General features: G+C 52.2%; 1 protein-coding gene and 1 long non-coding RNA gene across 4 annotated transcripts in view; both read left to right on the forward strand.

The window, feature by feature from the left end:
* The first annotated feature begins 885 nt into the window (after positions 1-885).
* LOC138417099 (uncharacterized) lies at positions 886-4,427 on the forward strand. Its single transcript, XR_011247991.1, has 2 exons — positions 886-1,091; positions 3,326-4,427. It is a non-coding gene; the product is annotated as an uncharacterized lncRNA (long non-coding RNA).
* Positions 4,428-11,886: 7,459 nt separating this feature from the next.
* The window catches only part of PMEPA1 (prostate transmembrane protein, androgen induced 1), a 54,954-nt gene continuing 42,509 nt past the window's right edge, over positions 11,887-24,331 (forward strand). Inside the window, exon 1 of one of the 3 annotated variants that reach the window (XM_069546819.1) lies at positions 11,887-12,192. Coding sequence is in view for 2 of the 3 variants with exons in the window: in XM_069546816.1 (XP_069402917.1) it covers positions 13,054-13,168 (115 nt within the window). In the remaining variant the exon portion in view is untranslated. Of the gene's footprint in view, positions 12,193-12,510; positions 13,209-24,331 lie in introns of those variants that run through there. The other 2 variants (XM_069546816.1, XM_069546817.1) reach the window with 2 other exon arrangements.

The raw sequence follows: 24,331 nt of genomic DNA on the forward strand, positions 1-24,331 counted from the left end.
TGGAAAGCTCACATTGATATGGTACAGGTATAAAGCCCCTAGCACAGGGCCTCCCACAGTGAATGTGCTATAAGGATAAGGAGTAATTGTTGTTTCTGAGATGCATTCTTTTGCATATTTTAATCATTCATACGCTGGGTCAGGAAGATCCCCTGGAGGAGGAAATGGTAATCTGCTCCAGTATTCTTGCCTGGGAAATCCCAAGGACTGTGGAGCCTGGCGGGCTACAGTCCAGTGGGTGGCAAACAGTAGGACACAACTGAGCACACACACAATCATTCACACCTTTGGCTGCAACCTACAATCACTGTGTACATTTAACATCTGATTGGAACCCCTCCAGTCCCTCAAAGATGTTCTTCAATAGTTTGTGTGACTTTAAAAAGATCGGATACCTTCCTGTTCAAGATGTGGAAATAAAGGTCATGTTGTGAGAGATCAAGGACTTAAGACCCAGTTGGGGAGAGGAGTGTCCAGGAAGAAGCCAGGGCTTTCCCTGCTCTGAGATCTGTCCTGTTCAGAGTCTCAACAGTCACTCAGATGAAGTTCATGCTTGTGAAATCTGCAAGTGATCCCAAGGGGGAGGGGAGCTCTGGGGCGGGTGTGTGAATGTCCAGGGTTCAATGTCAGTGGTCAGAAAGGAACAGCAACTGTGAGTTCTGGCACTCAGCTTCCTTAGGTCAGTTCCAAAAGTCAAGTGCGACGTCATTAGGAGAGTGCAATTAAAACAGCGGCAATGTAGAGTGTCGGCGAGGCTGTGAAATCCCGGCAAGACTCATGTGACTGCTTCTGGGAGTACACATTGGTGCAACCAGCTCAGGAGACTGTTTGGCAATAAACACAGGCCCACCTCTGACCCACATCCCCACTCATGGCAATGACCCCAGGTTAATGAGTGCACGTGTGTGGTGAGCACACCGAGACAGTGCCAGTTCCCCACAGCAGCCCTGCCCGTAATGCCAACAGCTGAAAACAACCAAAATGAACAGGAGAATCAACATGAGAACTGTGGTGCGTTACAACTGCTACAGAGCAATGAAAAGGAACAAACCACAATTACACCAATGAGGATGAGGCTCCCAGATTTAATGGTGAGTGAAAAGGTCAGCCACAAAAGAGTGTGTACTGTAGGATCCGGTTTATATGATGTCTGAAAACAAGTGAAGCATATCCTCAGAGGAAGAAGGTAGAATGACCACTACCTCTGCAACAGAGTGGGGTGGGTAGTAACTGGGGTGGGACTGAAGGGAACTTTCTGGACTGGTGGGTGGTGGTTACCTGAATGTGCATGCTCAATCTCTAAGTCGAGACCAACTCTTTGCGACCCCTTGGACTGGAGTCCACCAAGCTCTTTTGTCCACGGAATTTCCTAGGCAAGAATACTAGAGTGGGTTGCCGTGCCTGGGCTGCCATGCCCTCCTCCAGGGGATCATCTCAGATCAGGGCTTGAACTCCCGTCTCCTACAGATTCTTTACCACTGGGCCACTGGGGAAGCAGTGGTTACATAGGTGTACACAACATAAAAGGTCATTCAGCTATAGACTTTGGATCTGTGCACTTTGCTCTAGATACATGTTCTATCATAACAGACAAAAAGTCAAGAGTGGAGAGCCAGCGGATAGATGTAGGGCAGGTAGCTGGGTAGGATCGGTGAACCAGAACTCCCAAGGAAGTATAGACCATGACTGTGGGTGCCTTCCCCTGGGTGCAGCTGGAAACTCTCCTTACTCTGTCCTGCAATAGGAGGCAGACCTCCTATTGCAACATGCAGATCTGCAGGACATTTCAGGACTGGGGACCACCCATGGGAGCGGGGACCACCCATGGGAGCAAGGCCCACTCCATGGGGTGTGAAGGAGTATAGTTAGAAGGAGTTTTTGAACTCTGCAGTCATCCCCTTGACACTCTTACTAAGTTTTGAACCAGGGGCCCTACATTTTTAGTTTGCACTGGGCCCCACAAATTATGTAGCACATCTTGAATGGGAAGCTATGATGTGTATCTGGGTCCTTGATTTCTGAAGGACTGTTCCATGTAAAGAGAAGCACACATCTGGTGTTAGGAGCATGAAGTTAAGGAAGTTATAGAGCAACTGAGACTCGGCTTGATGTAAGGAAGAACTTCCTGCCGATGCCAGTGCCTCCTAAAGAAAAGATCAGCAGCTTGTTTGATGAACACCAACTAAGTGCCAAGCATCTTCCCTGCATCATCTGACTCTTCACAATAACTCTGTGATCAGGGACTATTGTTATCCCCATTTTGCAGAAGAGGAAACAGAAGCAGGTTGTTATGGCCGAGCATCACTCAGCTGGTTGGCAGTGAAGCTGAGATTCAAATCCAGGGTTAACTAAGCCAGCGGTGGCATTCACTGCCAGAGTTTTCAGAAATTCCAGCTGAGGGCTGCACAACCTCAGGAGCCTTTCAGCTTTGGGAGGTGCAGAACTTCAGGGCTAAAGGTGGAAATTCCCACCTGAGTGCCAGCCCAAGGAAGCTGGTCTTCAGGTGCAGGGCCTCACCTGGGCCCTGCCTTCATGGTTAAACAAGGGACTAGAGACTCAGATGCTGGCAGGGACATGTTAATAAAGGCAGACACGTGTGATACAATAGAGCGGGGTGGACACTGTGGCAATTTAGAAAATTTTAGAAAAATTGTAACAAACATTAAGCAGCCAAAACCTAAAGCACTTCTGCAGGCTGCCCACAGGTCACCATTTAGTGGTTGCTGGTTTAGACTACCAGCCCCATGAGGGTCTGTCATGTTCATCAATGTACCCATGGCCCAGCCCAGCACAGGGCCTGACATGCCCCAAAGGCAGCCTCTCTGTTCACCCCTCTCTGACCTCTGCTACACAGCAAAGCTGGGCTATTCTGCCCATGGCAGGATGCCAGTTCACCTGGCTACGCCACACACACCTGATTCCTACTTCCTCCATTTTCTCTGGATTCCCAGGAGCACAGGGATGATTTATGAGAATTTTCTTAGGAAAGACAGACAAGTACTGGATAAATATTGGGATGGTACAGTGGTTAAGATCAGGGCCTCTTGAATCTAACCCTATCACCACCTAGCTATAGGATCTTAGAAAATACCTGGCCTCCCACTGCTTTGGTTTTCCATATCTGTAGAATGGTAATAATAATAGTACTTAACCTACTTTTTTTATGACTATTAAGTTACATAAGACATGTCATTTTGTAACCACTAAATGAAATAATACACAGCTAGTGCCCAGAACGCATTTAATAGTCATTTAATCAATGCTAAAATCAATTGTTCTTTATTCCACAAATGGCTACCATTTGTCAAACCGACTACGTGGCAAGCACTGTGCTAAAAACTGGTCTTTGAAGTAATCGTTCCACAAGTACAGACTGAACATGAACGTGGGGCCGACCCTTCACAAGGCACAGGGTATCTCCTCTTATCACTCCCTGTCCCGTGAAGCTCACATCTTCTTAGAGGAGCAGAGTAAGAGCTATGGACAAGAGGAGCATGGAGGTAGCGATAAACCACTTGCTGGAAGTTACACAGAAGCGTGGATTCTTTGGGTGTCTCTCGTGGGCCCTGCCTGGCAACACGGTAGATGGTAGCAAACATCAGTCCAGTGAACGAATGCCACTGGATACTCACAAGATCCTATAAGGTACCTGCTGATACAAACAGCTGCGGTGAAGCGGAGCACCAGGCCCACGATGCAGGAGGAATGAAGAGTGGCACCCATGCACACCCTCCAGGGTACAGCGCTCTCCCCCCTAAGGCGCAGTCTCCGCCACCGCCCTTCCCTTGTGCCACCACGTGGATTTAAAACCCACGCTGCCACCCGGCTCCTGCCCCTCTTCCGCCATTGGGCAAGGCCGCCAGCACTTGTGTCCAATCGAATAGGGGCTCCCAGAATGCAAACTTGGGATTGGCTCGTCTTCTGTGTCATTTCGGGCTGCTTCTGACGTCAGCGGTGTCTGGCACCCCCGCCTCTTCCGCGTCTTAACTGGAGTTAAAGGAGCCGCAGGGGAGAAGACGTGCATGTTGCTTCAGAGGCACTTTCAAGTAACCTTTAAATGTTTTTTTAAAAAATAACGTTAATTGTAAAAAATACAGCAAACCATATAAGAGAAATGTTAATTTCACTTAATCCATTACATAAAACTAACTGCTGTTAACATTGTGGCTTGTATCATTTAGTCTTCTAATAATATAACTGTATTTGTACAAAACTGGGATCAGTTCTGAAGCCCATTTTAAACTTTACTTTATGAAGGACTTTTTTCTATATTGTCAAATAATCTTTGAAATCATGTTTTAAACAGTTGTGTTGTATTTGACCTTCCTGATTCAACCAACCCCTTATATTTTTTTCTTAATTTCATTGAATTTTGCTTTTCCAAATGAAAATAAATAGGATCAAGTTCTCTGATTATTTCCTTAAAATACGTTGTAGAAATGGAACCAGAGGGTGAGGACATTCATCCCTTAAGGCCTGATGCATATTGCAAAATTGTCTTCATACATTCATTCACTAGGTATGTACTGAGCCATTATACCTGCCAGTTCCTGCTGTGGATACAGCAAAGAACAAGACATGTGTAACCCACACCTCTTTCAAAAGTACTGTGCCAGTTTGATCACCTCTGAAGCCAGCATTGTGTTCCTAAGCCATGTGTCTGAGCCCAGGGCTCCCTGTGCAGAGGGGAAGAGGTTCTGTCTCCAGCTCCAGCTCAGGGTCTGCAAACAGAAGGCTTAGAGCATTTTCTGGGTGCCACATCCTTGGGTGGTATTGGGGTATCATGATGCCCTATTCCTCTGGATTCCAACAGTTCCTGTCTGGTGTTCTGGAGGTCTTGGGGACCTCTGAGCATCCCTTCCTGGGACCAAACATGGGGGACATGCAGGGACAGTCCAGCGAGAAACACGGAACAAAGCAACTCACAAATTCATTTAAAAATTAAAATTTGGGCTAACTTCTCCAAAAGGAAGGAGGGTATTCTAGGGTTCACTGGGGTTTTGTATGGAACAGGGAGTTCCTGCAGCACAGAGCATGAAGTAATAACAACGATTAACTTTGGGGGACTTCCCTGGAAGTCCAGGGCTTAAGACTTTGCGTTCCAGTGCAAGGGGTATGAGTATGACCCCTGGTTGGGGAGCTAAGATCCCACATGCCTCATGGCCAACCCCCCCACCCCCTAAATCATAAAACAGAAGCAATATTGTAAGAAATTCTCAATAAAGACAAAAAAAAGGCCCACATTAAAAAAATAATAATTATTAACTTTTTCCAAGAGCCTCTTCCCAGCCAAGCCTGGGAGTTTTCGTATTTAATCCTCCCAATAGTGCTATAAGTTCCTTGATGGTTTCTGTTTTAAAGGTGAGGAAACTGAAGCCTGGATTCATTAAGTAATGTTCCCAATCAAGGCCTTGCAGTTAGCAGCAGTGGCCTATACTTAATGTGACCCCAGTTTGGGGCATGCAGAGTCCAGTCCTTGGGGAATGAATCACTGAATGATTGAGCCCCCAGAGGGTAGACTCTGCCCAGGCAGAGCCTGGCTTGCCACGGGCACCTTGTGGCATGGTCTCTGTGTGCCAGGTAGGGTGCCCACCGTCAGCCCAGCCCAGCCAGGCAGGCACAGTCTTCCCGGCACCCTCTGCAACTAGCCTGGCCGATACCCTCATACCTGCTTCCTTCTTCACCAGCCCCCACCCCCCAAACCCAGCAGCAGAATGCCACCACCCAACCTGGCACGAAGGCCTTTTATGCCACCAAGCATCACAGGTTTACATTATTAATCACTCCTGACAACAGTAAAATGTATCGCTCTTGAGAACAGAGACACAGAACATTTCTGCTCCGGTATTTCTGGTCCATGAAATCAACTTGAATGACAAACAGTTCTTTCTGGAAGTGTTTCAGACATGAGTTGAACATCTGGAATCTTCCAAACCCCTCTCAGGCACAGCCTGCCGCAGAGAAGTCTATATACTAAGCTGTTTAAGGTGACCAAAGGTTCTGCAGGGCTGGGAGTTGGGAGCAGGATGCTGGCTTGCTGCCTTGCTCCAGCAGCTTGCCCTTAGCCAAGTCATGTCCCTGCCTGGGCCTCAGTTTATCCACCTATCAGAAGACACAGTTTAACTCAAATGTTTCCTTCTGTCCTTTCCTTCAAGCCCACACCTCATCTCCTTGCCTTGGTCCCAAAGCCCTGCCTTCTCTATGGAAACTAGTTCCCTGTGGGAAATGAGAAACTGGACGGGAGAGAAAGAAGTGACTCCTCTAGTTGCATCTGTGACCAATTTAGCAGGGCTCCTTTGGCTTGTTGCTTGAGAGCTCAATGATGTGACATCTGTCCAGGAGCTGAACTCCTGTATCAGCAGCTAAGCACACAAACCACAACCAACAAAACATACAAGACACACATCCCCGTCCCAGCATGAGTATGCACAGGGATACACCCCACACATGTGCAACAAATACAAACACACACAACACACAGACCACACAGACACACACACATGCTCCTCACATCTTGTTTTTTTAATCTTTGTTTTTTTATTTGACTGTATTTAGTCTTAATTGTGGCATGCAGGATCTTCGTTGAGACATGGGGCTTGTCTCTCGTTGTAGTGCACAGGCTCCAGAACATGTGGACTCAGTAGTCATGACATTCAGGCTTAGTTGCCTTGTGGAATGTGGAGTCTCAGTTTCCCAACCAGGGATTGAACCCATGCCCCCTCATTGGAAGGCAGTCCTTTAACCACTGGCCCACCAAGGAAGTCCCTTCACATTTCTATGGTTACCACATCTGGCTCTGGTACCAGGCAAGCACTCTTTCTTGGTAGGTGCAGACCAGGTTTCTGGCTTCCGGATACTAAGTTAGAGGCTTGTCAGTAGGTGGGCAAAAGGAGACTGGGAGTGGAGCGGGTGAGCAAGCTGAGGAGACAGCCTGTCAGGAAGGGGGCCTCAAGTGTGACTTATGTGTTTACATATGCAGGTGCCTGCATGCGAGCTAAGTCAATTCAGTCATGTCTGACTCTTTGTCTCCCTATGGACTGTGGCCCTCCAGGCTCCTCTGTCCATGGGATTCTCCAGGCAAGAATATTGGAGTGGGTTGCCATGCCTTCCTCCAGGGGATCTTCCTGACTCAGGAATCAAACCCGAGTCTAGTCTCCTGCATTGGCAGGTGGATTCTTTACCTAGTGCCACCTGGGAAGCCCCACAGGTGCAGATACTGCTCATTTACTCTGCAGAGGTTTGCCAGCTGCCCGCTGCATGCCAGACCCTGACCAATGGACTCACCGGAGTCACATGGGGAACAAGCCAGAATGTCCTGTCCGTGTGGCATTGCCAGTGAACAGTGAACAGTTGCCAGACGGTGAACATGCAAACACATGTCCAATGTTGCTGGTCACTGTGCTGAGACCTTGAAACACTCCCCAGACCCCTATCCTATGAAATCCTGTTCCTGCCCTGCTTAAGGGCAGATGAAATGTGGCTTCAGTGAGGAGATGTGGGCTGCAAAGTTCATCCAAGTGGAATTTTGGCAGCAGGCAAAGGAAGCCTGTATGAAGCCCAGGGAGCCGTGGTGACCCAGTCCAGTGGGAAAGGTAGGGCAGACCCAGGCAGAGGTAATGAGGATGGGGCAGGGGAGCAGAAACACTACCTGCTGAGGTCAGTCCACAGGCTCTGGGGCCAAAGCCCCTGAATTCACATTCTGCTCCACCTCCCTCCTGGGTCCACGAGCCTCAGTGTCCCCACCCGCCCAATGGGAATGCCATTACCTTATGCTTCACGGGACTGCTGTGGGGATCCAGAGGACTGAGCCCTGGCTCTCTGTAGGAATCTGATGCATATTTGTCGAGTGATTAAATGGACAAATGTGAAGTGGCCAGAAGAGGTCCTGGCACACAGGCAGTTTCCAATAAATGCTCTTATTAGTGTTTAAAAGGAAAACAAGACCCAAAAAATCATAAAAATACAAAGTCCCAAAATGCTAACTTGGGAACACCAACAGGCCCCTTAAACCACCAGCAGGACTAAGGGGTAGGGAGCTGGGGGAAAAAGTGACTTAGCCTGGAAGGGGTTTCCAAAGGTGGTGAGTTGGGAGTAGAAGTGGTTAAACCACTTCAGGCCATCGGAGACTGCTTCTGAAAAGGCAGCTCTGTCCCACAGGCCTGGGGGTGGCAGGCGTGAGAGGGCAGAGCTGGACCGCAGAGGCTGGGATCTGCCTTGTCCCCTCTGTCCACTGTCAAAGCAGGCCCCAGCAGGTACAGTCAGGACACGGCCAGCCATCCTCAGCCAAAACCCACGCTGGCTTCCTTGGTCCCCCGACTGGCTGCCAACATGGGCCTGGCACCTAAGCAGGACGTCTGCAGGATTTGCCAGGCCCTTTGTTCAAAAATGATCAGTTATGAAGAATTTCAAGATGGTGACAGTAGAACATCAAACCAAGCACGGGGCCCTTCTGAGCATGAGACACTGGCACCTGGCTGGGTTGCACACCTGTGAAGCCATGTGGACGAAGCCCTGCCCTGCAGTGGGAGCGAGGCCTCTTCACTGGCCTGGACCACATGGTTTCTATCTGAAAACCTGCTTGTGGTGGATCCAGCCCCTGCTCAGGGCAGACAGGAGCATGTGCTGTTTGGAGGCCCTGAAACACCTGTGCCCAGCGGCTGTCTGGGAACACACACCCATTTCACAATCCCACCACCTGTAACTGGGTTGGGAAATGTGTTCTAAGTCCCAGATTTCCTTTAATTTCCCTTCCACCAAGAACTTTGGCCTGGGCACTTACTGCCCCTAGGCTGGGGCTCCTTCCCTGCTGTCCCACTCTGCTGAGGGGCCATCTGGCCCCCTGGGATCCAGCTGCATCCAGGCTGAGTCCCTTTGTTCCTTTCTAACTCTTGTCCCTCTGAAACTATCACCTGGACTTACATGTTTACAAATCTGTTGTCTGTCTCACCTGCAAGCATCTGAGCCTCAGGAGGCCCCTAGGAAGATGCTCCATAAAGATGAGTTGAATGAAACTCCACCTCCTCTGAGTGGGCTACCCTGATTACCAACCCAGCCTCTATCTCATTGTTACCATGTCTGATGTAACTTAGTTTAGCTATGGATTTGCATGCCTGTCTATAGTCACTCTTGCCCACCCCACCCCCACAATGTCACATGAGGGTGGGGAGTTTGCTTTTCTATTTTTTAATTTATGGCCGTGCTGGGTCTTTGTAGCTGTGTGAGCTTTTCTCTAGTTGCAGTGAGTGGGGGCTACTCTTAGTTGCAGTGTGCAGGCTTCTCATTGCAGTGGCTTCTCTTGGTATGGAGCACAGCCTTAAGGGTAAGTAGGCTCAATAGTTTTGGCTCCCAGGCTTTAGAGCACAGGCTCAATGATTGTGGTGCTCGGGTTCAGTTGCTTCATGGCATGTGGGATCTTCCCAGACCAGGGATTGAACTAGAGGCCCTTGCATTGCAAGGTGGAGTCTTTACCCCCAAGCCACCTGGGAAGCCCCGGGAGTTTGTTTGGGTAGCTGCCCTCTGTCTACTAGACCCAGCACAGCGCCTGGCACTGAAGACGGGCACAAAGGAAGGAAATTCTTTCTCCAGCTTTCAGTCTCCTTCCCATGGACTCAGGCTGGTCCTACAAAGGTGGGCCACCTCCCGCTTCCAAGATGGCAAGTTCTCCCACCCTGCCCACATCACCTCATTCCCTGCCTGGTCCAACAGTGGGCTCTGCCCTTCCTCATCACTGAATTCCTAGCATCACATAGGGCTGTGCCTGGCACACACAGGGTTGCCAGATTTAGCAAATAAAAACACAAGCCATCCAGTTAAATTTAAATTTCAGATAAGCAACACATAAATGTTTAGTGTAAGTATGTCCCACAAGATACACTTATACAACAAGCTGTTCATGGTTTGTCTGACATTCACATTGACCTGGCAGCCCCACGCACACATGAACTTCCATGAGTGTGGGTAGTCAGGTGCTTGCTTCTTCCAGAGCACCTCTGTCCCTGCCTGCTTCCTACTCAGCCAGGGGCCCTGTCATCATGGGAAGACTTTCCAGTTGTCAATGCCCTCATCTGTAAAAGAGAAAATAATATCATACCAGTTCCTCCCCTCCCAAGATTCTATGAGGATTAACTAGCCTAACTGCTAATATATAGATTGCTTGTGGCTCAGACAGTAAAGAATCTGCCTGCAGTGCAGGAGGCCTGGGTTCAATCCATGGATTAGGAAGATCCCCTGGAGAAGGAAATGGCTACCCACTCTAGTATTCTTGCCTGGAGAATCCTATGGACAGAGGAGCCTGGCGGGCTACAGTCCATGGGGTCGCAAAGAGTCAGACATGACTGAAGTTACTGAGCATGCATGCACGCTAATATATATTCAACCCTCTTCTTACCAACTTCAAAGCCACTGCCTCCTTCACCTCTTTGGATCACCCCAGGCAAAGACACTATTAGCATTCCCATTTTGAAGAGAAGGAAACTGAGGTCAGAGAGATGAAGGTACTCACTGAGGTCACATGACTGTATCCCACTCATCTTCGGAGGTGCAGTTGCCACCACCACACTGACACTCTGCATTAGGCCTCCAGGCAAAACTCACTTTGGAACCAGGATGGAGACCAATAACTCATCCCCGCTGACACCATCAAAACAGTGTGATCACAGTGTAGGTGCTCATTAAATGTTCCCGTGCTGTTGTCCCAGACAGATCAACCAGAGGTTGATATTGTGGATTTGTTTTTTTTAATCCACTGAATTAACTGGTTATTTTTGCCGGCCAGTGGTTTAACCTGGATTTTATAAAATGCTGCCCCATTTCCAAGGCAATCAACCTGTGTGATTCTTGTGGCCGGACAGGCCAGATCAGCTGTAAGACTTCAGGAGGGTAGAGACAGCCGCTCCTGGCCTCAGCCAATTCCTGGCACTCAGGGCTCGCTACAGCTCAGGGAATGTCTGTTGTTTGAATGACTCAAGGAATGGCTGAAAGGAGGGGCAATGCTGGTGACCCCCTGTGGCCTGACACGTGAATGGGGCTCAAGGTCATTCCCAGGCCCTGACAACATTCTCACTACCCCCCACCCCAGCCCTGCCCCCAAGGAATGCTCAAGACTCTCCTGCTTTTCCTCCAAGCTGCTGAAGTTAAACTGCAGCAAGACCTTCCCCCTCCTTCCTTAGACGTGTTGGTGAGACCTGCCTCTTCTTTAAGGGAGGGCCTGAGACTGCCATGAGTCTGTGACATGGGTCCCCTCCATGGTAAGTCCTGAGCAGGCCCCCCCCCTTCCGGGGCCCTGGGCTTTGAACCCTCTAGAAAAAGCTTTCGGTTTGTGCTAAGAAAGCAAGAGGCATCACTGTGCCCAGTTGCAGAAGAGACCTCACCACTTCCTGGGCTGGCTTTCTCTGAGTTCTGGGAAATACAGCTCTGGTTCCATAACTTTTAAGCCTCCCCCCACCACTGCTGCCCGCCCCCTCCCTGACCCCCTCCCCAATGCAAAACTTTTCTCTGCCTATTAAGAAAATTCCAGGCAGTACACGGATATGTGGAGGATATTTCAAGAACTAAAAATATTTGGGGTAGGGGGGTCTGACCTGGGTTCAGCTTAGAACTCCTCCATTGTGTGACACCCCCACCCCTCCAGTTTCCGTGTCTGTGTCAGATTGCCTTCTCGTTTGGCAAGTTTCTAGCACAAGGTAGTAAGTACTTGTTAAATAAATAGAGACTCAGGGCAGGGTCTAGGAGAGGACACACCGAATTGTTGAGAGGATGGAGATGTGCCAGGCAGGGGGGCCTCTTACATAATATTTTAATATCTTTTTAATTCCAGGAGAATGTGTTCTTGTAGCACTTGTGTAATTAAAACTTGAAATAAAAGTACACCCCCGCACTTCCTCCCCCGTCTTTAGAACTCCGGAGCCGCTTCTTTCCTCTCGCCCACCGCAGGCCAGTGGCCCTTTGGGCAGCAGACGTAGGGTGTGGATTCGCCCCGGGCCTCGCTGGCTGGGACAGTACAAGTCCCCGACACGTATTTACATGACAAGGGTTCCCGGGCGTTTTTCGGAGCAGTCCGGGGCGTGTCTACAGGAGTTCTAGTTTTCCCCAGTCGACCTCCTCTAGGTCGAGATAAATTGCGCGGGGGGCGCAGTGGGCTTGGGGCCTCTTGGAGCTGCAGATCTGGAATCGGGGAGTTGACAGCGAAATCAGGTAACGGACGACCTGAAGGGCTCCCCTCCTTTCCCTAATTTCCCCTGCCCCGAGTCCGAGGGACCTCGTGCTCCTTTGAAGGGGGACAAGCTTCCCCCCAAAGCCTCGGTCAAGGACCCCGAGGCCTGGGTTGGGGGGAACGCACCCACAAAGGCTGGGACCCAATCCCGCTCTCCCGGGCCTGGCCTGCGCGGGGCAGAGCTTCCAAACTGACCGCCGTTTGTGAGGGGACGCTGCACCCTTCTTTCGCCTCGCGGGTCCCGGGTCTACGCGGACCGCCTTGCTCTGGCCCTTTAAGAGCCCGCCCCCTTCCCCGTCACCCCGCCCCGCGGCCCGGGGAGGGGGTGCGGGAGAACCTCGGCGGGGATTGGCGCAGCGCGCGCCCCCTCCCCGGCCCCCGCGCGGTGGGAACCGGCAGCCCCGTCTAGCGCTGACGTCAGACCGTCTGCCTGCCTCCGACCGCGGTCTCGGAGCGAAACCCGATCTCCTTGGACTTGAATGAGGAGGAGGAGGCGGCGGCGGCGGAGGCGCTCGGCTGGGGGAAGCTAGCAGCAGAGGCTCAGCCCCGCCGGCAGCGCGCGCCCCGGCTGCCAGCCCATTTCCCGGACGCCACCCGCGGGCACTGCGGACGCCCCCGGGGCTGCGGAGGGGCAGCCGGGGGGTGCGCAGAGGAGCGCGGCCCCGAGCACTGAGTCCCACGGCGCCCCGGTAACTTGGCAGCGCCCGGAGCCCGGCGAGCCGGGGCGCGCCTTCCCCGCCGCGCGCCTCCTGCATGCGGGGCCCGAGCGCCGGGCGCCGGCCGGAGCCCCCCCCGGCCGCCCCCGAGCCCCCTGCGCCCCGCGCCGCGCCGCCGCGCCGTCCATGCACCGCTTGATGGGGGTCAACAGCACCGCCGCCGCCGCCGCCGCCGCCGGGCAGCCCAATGTCTCCTGCACGTGCAACTGCAAACGCTCTTTGTTCCAGAGCATGGAGATCAGTGAGTGACCCCGCGCCCCCCTCCCCGGAGGCCCCGTCAGGTTCGGACCCCGAATCGAGATGCAGATGCGGGCGGGGGCCCGAGCCGTGCGCGCCCCCTCGGGCTGTGCGCCCTGCGCCCCGGCTGCGCCCGCCGCGCCCCGGGCGCGCCCTCCCGGCTCGCGGCAGCTGGCGGCCGGCCCGGCTTTGTCCCGCGGCGCTGAGAGCCTGGCACGGCCCCCGCTGCCCGCGCCCCGCCCGCTGGGACTCGGACCCGGGGCCAAGCGGCGCAGAGGGCGGCAGGGCACCGCGCGCGGGAGGGCTGGGGCGGGTGGATCCGTGAAGTTTCCATTTTATTTCCCTAAGGGGCAGTCGCAATGGAGCAATTAGGCCGGCTCTTTATCAACTTTGGCTTGGGGGCAGGGGGGGAGTCGGGCGTGTGAGACACTGTCTGGCCTGCGCGGTGTCTGGAGCTCCGGGTGTGTGTCTGGAGTGTGCGTGGCGCTGTGGGTCTCGGTCTATGTGAGTGGGTTTCCGTGCCGTCCGTGGAGTGTGCTGTGACTGTGTGTCTCTGTTTGGGTCTCGGCTTCCCTCTGTGTGGCTGGCTGCCCCAGGAGTGTGTGACAGAGTCTTCTTGGTTTCTGAGTCCCTGTGTCCGGGTCTGGGTGCCTCCTTTGAGTGTGTGTGTCTCTCTGAGGGTCTGGGGACCATTTGTGTCCAGGTTTCCGAGTCCAGGGCTCAGCGCTGGCGAGACGTGGATCCTGAGTGTGTGTCATTGTGTGAGTGTCTGTGTCCCCGACGCACCTATAAATAGCCTCTGTCTGGACAGCTTGGCTCAGTCTGGCTGGGACGGTGGTTACAAATGAGTCAAAGTTTGGGGCTGTCTGTATTTGGGACTGCCTTGCTCCGAAAGGAGGAGGTAGACTTAGGGTGGGGAGGGGAGTGTTTGAAGCTTGGTGCTGACTGGCCCTGCACTCGGAGGAGTTGAGAGGGGAATAAGCCTGGAGTCCCAACATCTGTAGCCCACCCAGGTGGGCTTTGGTCTAGGTGGTGAATTGACTGCCACCCCCCAGGGGACTGCCTTCTAGCCTATACTCCCTTCCCCCGCCCATCCTTTTGGGGACCTCTTGCCTCTCTGAGCTTCCCAGTCTTTGCCCCCAGTCACTCCAGGCGGGGGTGGCACACAGCCCTTCTCCGCAAGGGCCAGCCTTCCAGCTGGGACCAGGAGTCCAGAGGCAGCCGCCACCAAGGCGAGGGCAGTCACTGGGTGACTCATAAGCCAGTTTCCGCAGGCGGCTGCCACAGTTTTCGGCCCCTGAGCCTGTACAGTGAAGCGCAAGAGGTAAAAATAACCCGTGACCGGCCAGGCTGGGGCAGGCTGGCTGGCTTTGGTGGTGGGTCCTTCCATCTGCTGGTCCCCCCCGCCTTCCCCGCCCTCCAGTCCTGGAATTGAAAGCCTTGCTCCCCCCAACTCCACCCCACCCCTCCCAGCTGCCCCACGCCAGGCCAGCGAGATGCCAGGAGAACCTGCCCAGAGCCAGCGTTTGCGGAATTGAGTTGCACTAAACCAGATTGCTTCCAAAGGCCCTTTGTGAACTCGGGAGGCTAATGAAATGCACGAGGATATTATTAAAATATGTTCGCACACGTTTGGAGAGCCTCGTTCCTCTGTGGTGCCTTATTTCTCCCCCTCCTGTAAAGCTGCCTTAGGAAGCTCCCCCTGCCCCACCAGGGGTTGGCAGTGGCAGCCAGAACTTATCCATTATGAGGGCTGGGCACAGTCAGACATTCCACTCTTCTTCCTTTGTGTTCAGGACTTTTTAAAAAATTCATTTTTATTTCTGTGCCTTCTTGGGCTAACTAGCCCTAACGTTATCTTGGCTGACACGGAGGGGCCGTTAAGTCTGTTGCCTGTTGTGACTGCTGTGCATCGGCATCCGAGAGGGACCCTTGAGGTTAGCGCGCCTGGAACCCGGGCCTGCTCCAGCTGGCCCCGAGGTGGCCCATTAGTCACCATGTTCCGTGTATTTTTTACACATGGCCCCTGCTTCCTGGAAGAAAGCCCAGGGCAGGGAGGGAAGCGTCTGTAAAGCGCAGGTATAATATAACTGTTTGTTGCAAGTGCTAATCAGGTTTCCCGGAAATGGTCTGATGAGGCAGCCTTTAAGGCCTGGCGTTTCTTTATACAAAAAGAAAGAAGGATGAAAGGAAGGAAAGAAATGGACAGTAGCCACTGTGCATTTCCTGTGGTCTGAGTTGGGGGTTCCAGTAGGTCAGAGTTGGATTTTGAGGTGGGCTGAAGGGCAATGTCCAGGTGGCTCCTCTTCTAGAGAAGAAGAGATGGCCCTTGGCAGTCCCTTAAGTCCTCTGGGCCTCAGCTCTCTCATCTGAAAAAGGAGACTGTGATGGTTGAAAAAACAAACTCTACCATCTTTCAAGATGAGACCTCTCCCCTCCAAAGTCTGGCTTGAATAGTGCTGGGCCCTGGTATGGACTTCAGTGACACCAGATTTCACAACTGGGGTTCATACCCTCGATTTAGAGATGCAGGGAAGTGACAATGAGAAGCTTTACCCAGGCCCCCAGTCAATGCTTAGACGTAGGTACTCGTGGAATGCACACACCATCTTGATTATGGAACGGGGTCCCCAGAGTAGGGGTCCACCTTCACCTTGCGGGCTGGAGATCAGCAGCATCTCCTTTGCCCCTGGGAGACTGGGAACTGGGTGGGCTCTGAGGATCATCTTGACTTTGACAAGACACTGCCCAGACTCTCCAGGGGCTCCCATCTTTTCTGAGCCTCGAGGGTTGAGGGCTGCTGTCTGATGGGAATTCACTGTTCCCAGAACACACCCCTTGAAAAAATATACCCGTTTTGTAAATGAGCCAGGGGTCTTAGAATCAGACACAGCCAGCTCAAGTGACAGCCCACTGGAGATGATCGCTAAGGAGTCGGATGCGCTGACTTTTGAGGAAAGGATTCCTCCTGGCATATGTTTGCATTTTTCTTGGCATTCTTTGACCTCTTTTTAGTTCTTCTGCGCCTGTTAGAAATCACCCCCTTTCTCCTCCAACTTCTGCTTGAGACTTTTGGGGGCAGCCAGGTGCCCACTCTGCTTTCTGGACAGGCTGACTTGTGGGGCCAGACAATAACCAGCTGTTGGTTCTGGTGGCAGTATTTCGGGAGGATCCGGGGAGGTACCCCTGCCCTAACCCTGCCCTGCACCTCTGCAGCAGTGTCTAATGTGGGAGCTTTTTTTAAAAAAAAAAAACACTGCTGTCATGAGCCTCTGATTCCTCTTCTCTGACCTCTCCTCCGATCCCAAAAAATCTTCGTGGGCACTAGAGACTCAGAAGCTCGCAGGACAACCCAGTTTTCTGGCAGTTCTTGTGGCACGTGTGCTGTGCATGTGTAACACTTGAATCCTGGGGAATGTCAACCCGGGCTCCAGGATGCCTGGGCCAGACAGTTCCTTGCTGGGACGAAGGGGACAGTTGTCTTGGGTGTTGGCGTTTTACCCAGCATCCTGGCCTCTATCCTTTAGAGATCAGGAATAGGATTGTCCTTCCCCGACCAAGTTGTAACAACCAAGAATGTCTCCAGACTTTGGCAGGTGCCCTCTGAGAGGCACATTGTCCCTGGCTGACAACCACTGTTTTAATCAGTTACCGGTTTTTCCAAGGGGACTGGGTAGGGGAGGAAGGCAGAGCTGGTCGTCAGTTCCCTTCCGAAATCAGTCCCCGTGAAGCCCAAGTTGGCCACTGCCACTCATCCACGTAGCCTTTGTTGAGCACCTGTTGTTGTGTGCCACACGGGGAAGACTGGGGCTCCTTCTTGATGAAATTTCCGGTTTTCGCCTTGAATTTGCTTTTACCACCAGGAAAGACGCAGGCACCCATGAAAACAGATATTTCAGGTTTCTGGTTAAACTATTGATTCAACACTAGCTTTTATACCCGTGGGCCTTCTCAGTTGGGACTTTTAACCCACATGTTTTCTGTCTGGGTTTTTGGTTGAGCTGCCGTAAGAGGCTGAGTTTTGACTGGATCTCAGGTCAGGCCCTTGGCCATGGCTTCCCAGGAGGCCTGGGTCAAGCCAGCTACATCGCCTAGTGTGACCTGAGGTCAGGGGTGAGCTTAGTGTTTGTCAAAACACAGAACAACTAGTGGCTCTTGCGCACACATGCATACACAGGCACACACGTGCGTGTCCACACACACCCCCTCGACATGCACACACACATGCACACGTATGGGTTCACACAGTCAGCCGCTACCCCTTTCTGCCTTTCCTGCCAGCTTCTCTTGGGGTTCGGAATGGCTTCAGCTTCTTCTGGGCATGTGAGAAAAATAAAAAGGGAAAAAGTGCACACACACTTCCTCCCTGATGAGTTGTGCAAATATATGCACTCGCCCTTCGAAAGAGAAGGGAGATGGAGCTGTGGGTGAGGCTGCAGAGGAGAGAAGGCTGGCGGCAGGGAGTTGGGGGGCACTTCTTATGTTTGGGACTGCAAGATGCAAAAGATCCATTTGCACCCCAGTGATCCCAGAGCAACCAGCTCAGGTGTGCCTAAGTACCCACCTCCATGTACCTGCCCCACCTCATCTAGCCCAGGGCTAGGGTTTTTAAACACTTATGGTTCTGGCAATTGTCAAATCATAAGAAAGTGTTGAAGAGGAGGGTGCTGGTGGTGGACCCCCACCAAGAAGGGCTGCGTGGCATTGTCTTCTCCGGTGTTATCACCCAGAGAGAAGTTGGCAGGCAGCTGGGCACCTGGGATCCTGAACAAAGAGAAGGCGCTGTGACAGGTTGAGTGTTGGAGGCTATACTCCTGCCAGCCTTGGGCTCTTTGGTGCATGTGCTGAGTAGCAGATCAAGGCTGAGGACTCATTCTGTGCTTTTTAAAAGGTGTTGTACGCACGTGTGCCTGTGTGTGTGTGTGTGTGTGTGTGAGGTACCCTTGGTTGGGGTAGGGCTGGGTGCTGTGTGTGCCGCCTGCCCCTTCATCTTTGTGAGCCCGTGGAGCAGAAAGGATGTACCTGCTGCTTGGGGGCTTCCCGAGGCCCAAAGAGGACAGCTAAGGGTGGCAAACTTCTTGTCCTCGGGGTCGGGGGCGGGGGAGGGGGCTGCAGAGAACCAAGGGCAGAAGTGCCGCCCAAAGGCACGTGGGCCCCATGAGGCCAGATCTCCCAGTTTCAGGGGACTGAGCTAGATTTTGTTGTAAAACTCCTGGATTTTAAGTACAAGCAATCTCTTGTTTTCTCACCTGCTTACAGACCCTTTCCAGCCCGAGGACTGCAGTGGGTTCAGAGCCAGAGGGATGGAAGCTCTGCCCCCATATCATGCTGGCTATGTCCCTTGTCCTTCAGTCCATCTGTCAGGCTGGGTGACAACAGCTCCCGTGTGCTGGGGTGTTGTGAGGATTCTCAAGGAGTCTGGCCTGCTGTTTGCACCCTGTGCTTCTGGGGGTCAGCAGTGACAGTGGGTGGACTTGGCCTGATGACCTACTTGTCCTGTCCCCAGCAGTCACACTCTGGCCCTTCACCTGTTGAGAAGACCTTCAGAAGAAGGTTTCCCCACTCGGAGCCTGGGGTGCCAGAATTGGCTGGGAATGTTGGAATGAACAGGCCTGTGCCAGACCATGACCTTGAGAGTGGAGGTGACTGAATATTTGTGTGTCATTGTCCCTGGCTGGCAAACCCCCAGCACATCCGCCCTTGGTCTAGAAGCTCCAGACATCTCTTAGGGTCCCCTGCTGGCTTCCTGGAGCCCACAGCCCACTTTAGAGGCAGAAGCTGGGTTCTGGGGCTGTGTGCAGCCCTGAAGTCAGCACCACCCTGACCTCAGATACCCACCGGATCCATTCCCTAAGATGGGAGCTCACAGCCCAGAGACTCAGAATGTGGGTGTGAGGCTCTTGTTTTGAAAATTCATTTCCATTTTTAACAAGTGACTCTACAGGGGTCCGGGGGGTGGCCATCATAAAGATACTCCAATCTTCTTTTCCGGTGGTGGGGGGGTGGTGGTTGTCTCATGTCTCAGCCTCTGAGCCACCTGCATCTGAAGTCGTGTCAACTTCTCTTTCTTTTGGGCAACAGCACAAAGCCAAACCCTGACAACCGCAGGGTCTCCCCAGGGCCTCCTCCGGCACCCGTGAGGTGTCTGTCGGCAAGCTGGGAAAGGGCCCGGAATGGCTTGCCAACAGGAGCTGGGGCTTCGGCACCCCAGGAGAGGCTGAGAAAGGTTTGGGGCATCCCCAGGCTTTCCCAGAGCCACAGAGCAGCTTCTGTCTTCTGTTTCCAGGGTGACTGATGGATTTTTGTTTCCACTCCCTTTCCTAGCTGGATATGGAGAGCTTATTATGTGCCAGGCACTAGTGACGCATTTTTCTCCATCTTCAAAACAACTCTGTAAGAGAGCTGTTGCTGTCACCAATTTGCAGATGCAAATAGTGGGGATCAGAGAGGGTAAGACACTTGCCCCAGGTCACACAGCCAGGAACTGATGTTCTGCTGGGAGTCACATCTCAGTGCCCTGACCCTGCAGCCCATGCTCCTGTGATTTCTTCCCCATGACACCACACCAACTCCCATTCATTAGGGAGAAGCACCAACAAATCTCAGGGCACATAGTTGTGTCCTTTTCACTCTAACAGTGTGCTGGCTGACTGTTCATTGGAAAGGTCTACGTCAAACACGTGTCTTGCCTCAGGCCGTCGCTGTCTCCAGTTCCTTCCCCCACCTCCAAACTACCACCATCTGATCTGGTGTCAGGGGCCTGGAAAGTCACCCAGGACTGTCCCTGGAGGGGCCATATCTTTACTTTTCCAGGATTTCCAGGTCATCCAGGGTCTGAGCATACCAGCCTTCTGGCCAGAAATGATGAGTATCTAGACTTTACAGGGAACCTGTGTGGAGCAGAGCATCCCAGACTAGTCATTCCTGTTTAGGCTCTGCGAGCCCTCTGTGGATCTCTCCTTCCAGACCTGTCCATAGTGTTGAATGTTGTGTAATGAGTTGTGTCATCTCTCTCTCTTCTGGTTACCAAGTGCCGAGAGGCTGAAGATAGTATCAGTTTTGTTCATTATATCCTGAACCTGGTTGGTACCTTGTGTGTGAGGGGGGATGGAAGGGAAGGACAGGCAGACTCCTAAAAGATTCCAGGCAGGACAGAATGTGGTCAGGATGTAGACCTGCAAGATCATCCTTTTGGGGTTCCATGCTGGGCCTCCCTTGCCCCTCTGCAGAACAGAGGGGAGGTTAACACCCACTTCAGATATTGTCAAGACAGTCGCCCAGCAATCAAAAGCACCTCTAGCACAAAATGCCGTTTTGAATACTAGAGACATTTCCACTGTTTGGGGCAGGAAGCTGTGCCCCCTCCAATCCTCCTCCCACCATCTCTCCTGAAGACCTCAGAGCCGCACGTGGGGGCAGGTGCAGAAGCCCAGGCAGACACGCCCCTGCCTCCGCCGCCTTGCCCAGGGAGGTTGAAGGTCTCTCAGTGTCACTTCAGTGCCACTAGGCTTCCCAGGTGGTGCAGTGGTAAAGAATCCGCCTGCCAGTGCAGGAGACTCAGGTTCAACCCTTGGGTCAGGAAGATCCCCTGGAGAAGGAAATGGCAGCCCACTCCAGTATTCTTGCCTGGAGAATCCCATGAACAGAGGAGCCTGGTGGGCTACAGTTCATGGGGTCCCAAGAGTTGGACATGACACAAGAGCTTAGAAGTGACAAAGGCACACCGCCAGGACCTGCCCCACATCCCCAGGAGGAGGATTTCTAGGGGGACTCTTCTCTGCACACTCTTGGCTTCGGTTGCCCTTTCCGTGTGGCCCTGGCTCCAACGTGACTGTGAGACCCGTAGATTGGAAGGGTGAGGCAGCTACTGTGAGGTTCCAGGTAGTGATTGGATCTTCCTAATTTTCCCACAGAGTCTGATAATGCATTTGTTTTTCACCGGGGTAAGGGTGGAAGGAAGAAGGGGTAAGTTTCTGGACTTATTGTCAGAGCCTCTGCAGTCCACTGGCTCCAATGTTGAAAGCATCGGGAAATGTGGAGTCTGATTTTCTCTTCTTTCCCTTCAGGTGTATTTATGGAAAGAAAGAGTGAAAGTGTTAGTCACTCAGTCTGTCTGACTCTTTTGTGACCCCATGCGCTGTAACCCACCAGGCTCCTCTGTCCATGGGATTCTCCAGGCAAGAATGCTGGATTGGGTTACCATTCCCTTCTCCAGGAGCTCTTACTGACCCCGGGGTCAAATCTGGGTTTCCTGCATTGCAGGCAGATTTTTTACCATCTAAGCCACTATGGACGTGAGCCTGAGTGAACTCCGGGAGATGGTGATGGACAGGGAGGCCTGACGTGCTGCGATTCATGGGGTCGCAAAGAGTCGGACACAACTGAGCGACTGAATTGAACTGAAGCCACCAGGGAAGCCCTCAGATATATTCATAACTACAGTCATGTAGTGTTGTATCAGTGGGCTTGGGAAATGGCTCTCCTGGCAGAAAAGAGAGCTTTTCTTATTGGTAATGAGTGTAAAATCTGAGTGACTCTGACCTCCACAAGCCAGCTCTTAATGTCCCACTGTCCACTGCCCTCTAGAAACACCTCCTGGTGCTCCATGCGTGGCACAGGGCTCGGCTCCCCAGGGCTGGACAGATACAACTGAACCATTAAGCAGTCACGTGGGTTTGAGACACCAGCTTCTCTTCGACGTTTGAAGGAGTGGTCCCATATCATTTGTCCCTGATATGGCCTTTGGTGGTGATGGGGGCTGGCAGCAGTGACACATTCTGCTTGGGATGGATACCACTTCTGCATGATATCGGCACAGAGTAGATGTTCAATAAATAGTGAAACAGTGGGTGAAAGAGTGGATTATGGTGTTCCTTCATTTCCCCCAGGGCTGCTGGGAGCCCACAGTGAGGTTCTGTAAACTCCTGGCCCTTGGCCTTCCTGCCAGCCTTGACCATACAGATGGGGAAACACGGGCAGATCACGTCAGGCTTTAGGGACAGGAGAGTCTCTGTTGGTCCTTAAGGTCTACAGGAGCTGGTGTTTCCATCCCTGGCTTTGCAGGTGGGGACAAAAGTGACATTCAGCCATGAATCTGTTTGGGTGTCAGTGGTTAAGGATACAGAAATATATGCTTTAATATATAAAACCATGTTCATGCACGTGTGCTCAGTTGCTTCAGTTGTTTCTGACGCTTTCTGGCCCTGTGGACAGCAGCCTTCCAGGCTCCTCTGTCCGTGGGATTCTCCAGGCAAGAGTTGGAGTTGGTTGCCATGCCCTCTTCCAGGGAATCTTCCTGATCCAGGGATCGAACCCACATCTCCTATGTCTCTTTCATTGTAGGCAAATTCTTTACCAATGAACCACCAGGGAAGCCCATAAAACCATGTATCATTGGATATAAGAAACATACATACATATATATAGTATAAAACATGCAGAAAATTTTAAGGTGGGTGCATTCCGCCCAAGACTAGGAGACATCTCTGAGGTCCCTCTACTCAAGGTCGTGGGGGGACCTCCCCACCTCTATCTGCAGGTGTGCTAGGACTGAACCTGAGGCTTTCCTTGCCTTTGTCCTGGGCTCCCTTGGAGATGAAATCAGAACTCTCAGGCTCCGTCCTCGGAAGCAATAGAAGTGGGTGCTGAGTCCATTTTCCTGCACATGTGCGGCAAAGAAACTGCCCTTTCTCTGAAGAGGTTTTCTCAGCGCCACTTGTCTTGGGTGCCTGGTTGCCAACTGCTCATCCAGAGTGGATTTGGCAGGACAGCCCCGCTGCCCCCTTGTCCTGCATTGCCCGAGATGGTCCAGGCAGCTGCTGGTAAGATGGGCTGCTGCCCAAGAGTATCAGCCAGGGGTGAGCTCAGGTTTGTTCTCACTCATGGGACTTTGCCCACCAAAGTCAGACATTGCTGAGAGGGATGCTTTCTGCTGTGCTCAAGCTGCCCCATAACGTTCAGATGCCTGACCCACAAGTGTCAAGTCACGGGGTCGATCCCTGGGTCAAGAAGATCCCCTGGAGAAGGAAATGGCCACCCACTCCAGTATTCTTGCCTGGAGAATCCCATGGACAGAGGAGCATGGCAGGGAGCCAACAGTCCATGGGGTCAAAAAAGAGTCAGACACGACTTAGCAACTAAAGAACAACAACAACAAAAGCTGCCCCGTAAGGTTCAGGTGCCTGGTCAACAAGCATCAACCCAAGCGCTGGGGGGTGATCGGTCCCAGAGGCCACACTTCCACTGGGGAAGCTCAGAATTTGCACATGGCCACCACAAACTCTTTCTGAATCAACCTAAATTTTATACCAGGTAGAGTAGCTGATATTCCTCCAGTAGATGTCAGTTGAGAAGTGACAGAAGAATTTGGTGACTGTAGGTCATGTGTTTCAAAACACTGATCAGGAAAGGAGAATCTGTATGGTCTGTTGTGGCTGCTACACTTAGATAAATGAAATAAATGTTAATACCAAGACATTTGGTAAGATTCAGTGCATATGTGCTTACATCCAGACATTGCTCATGTGGCTATACATTATAAGATCTGAAATAAATGTCCAAAAGAAAGTAGAAAGTGAAGCGGGGGCAGGGAGGCTCTTTCAGCCTGGGGAGCCCTGCAGGAATTTGGTAACTGCCAGGGCCCCCATTTTGCAAATTCCCAAGTCTGAGAATTCAGGCTGGTCATAGGTCTAATTGCCTTCCTGAAAACAGTTTAGTCGGTAATAATTCTGTAAACCTATGAATCAACTTTGCGCAAACACCCTGAGTAATTTCTTTGTTCTTTTCTTTCTCCTTTGTAATTGGTGTCTGTAAAAGCCAAAGGTTTGGTCCTGGGGAAGGCATGATTCATTTATTGGTGTCTGTGCCGCCCCGTTATCGTGCAGTCATTTCAGAATGCCGTCGCAGTGAGCCCAGAGTGATTCATAAGGGGCTGAACTGAGCAGCCGACGGGGGTCATGGCCATAGGGAATCGATTTTTCCTAATCTGTTTATGATATGGGAGAGGGAGGTGGCTGTATCGTAGTGATGGGAAGGGTGTCAATTACATTGGTGAGTATAACCGATTAAATAACACCAGCCAGCCCTTTGAGCATCCCTGCATTTGCCACTGTTGTTGGTCCTTGATGGACCACAGCTAAACGCACTCCTATCTCGGGTATATCTCTCC

Source organism: Ovis canadensis, chromosome 13, assembly GCF_042477335.2.
Source record: "Ovis canadensis isolate MfBH-ARS-UI-01 breed Bighorn chromosome 13, ARS-UI_OviCan_v2, whole genome shotgun sequence".
Taxonomy (NCBI): domain Eukaryota; kingdom Metazoa; phylum Chordata; class Mammalia; order Artiodactyla; family Bovidae; genus Ovis; species Ovis canadensis.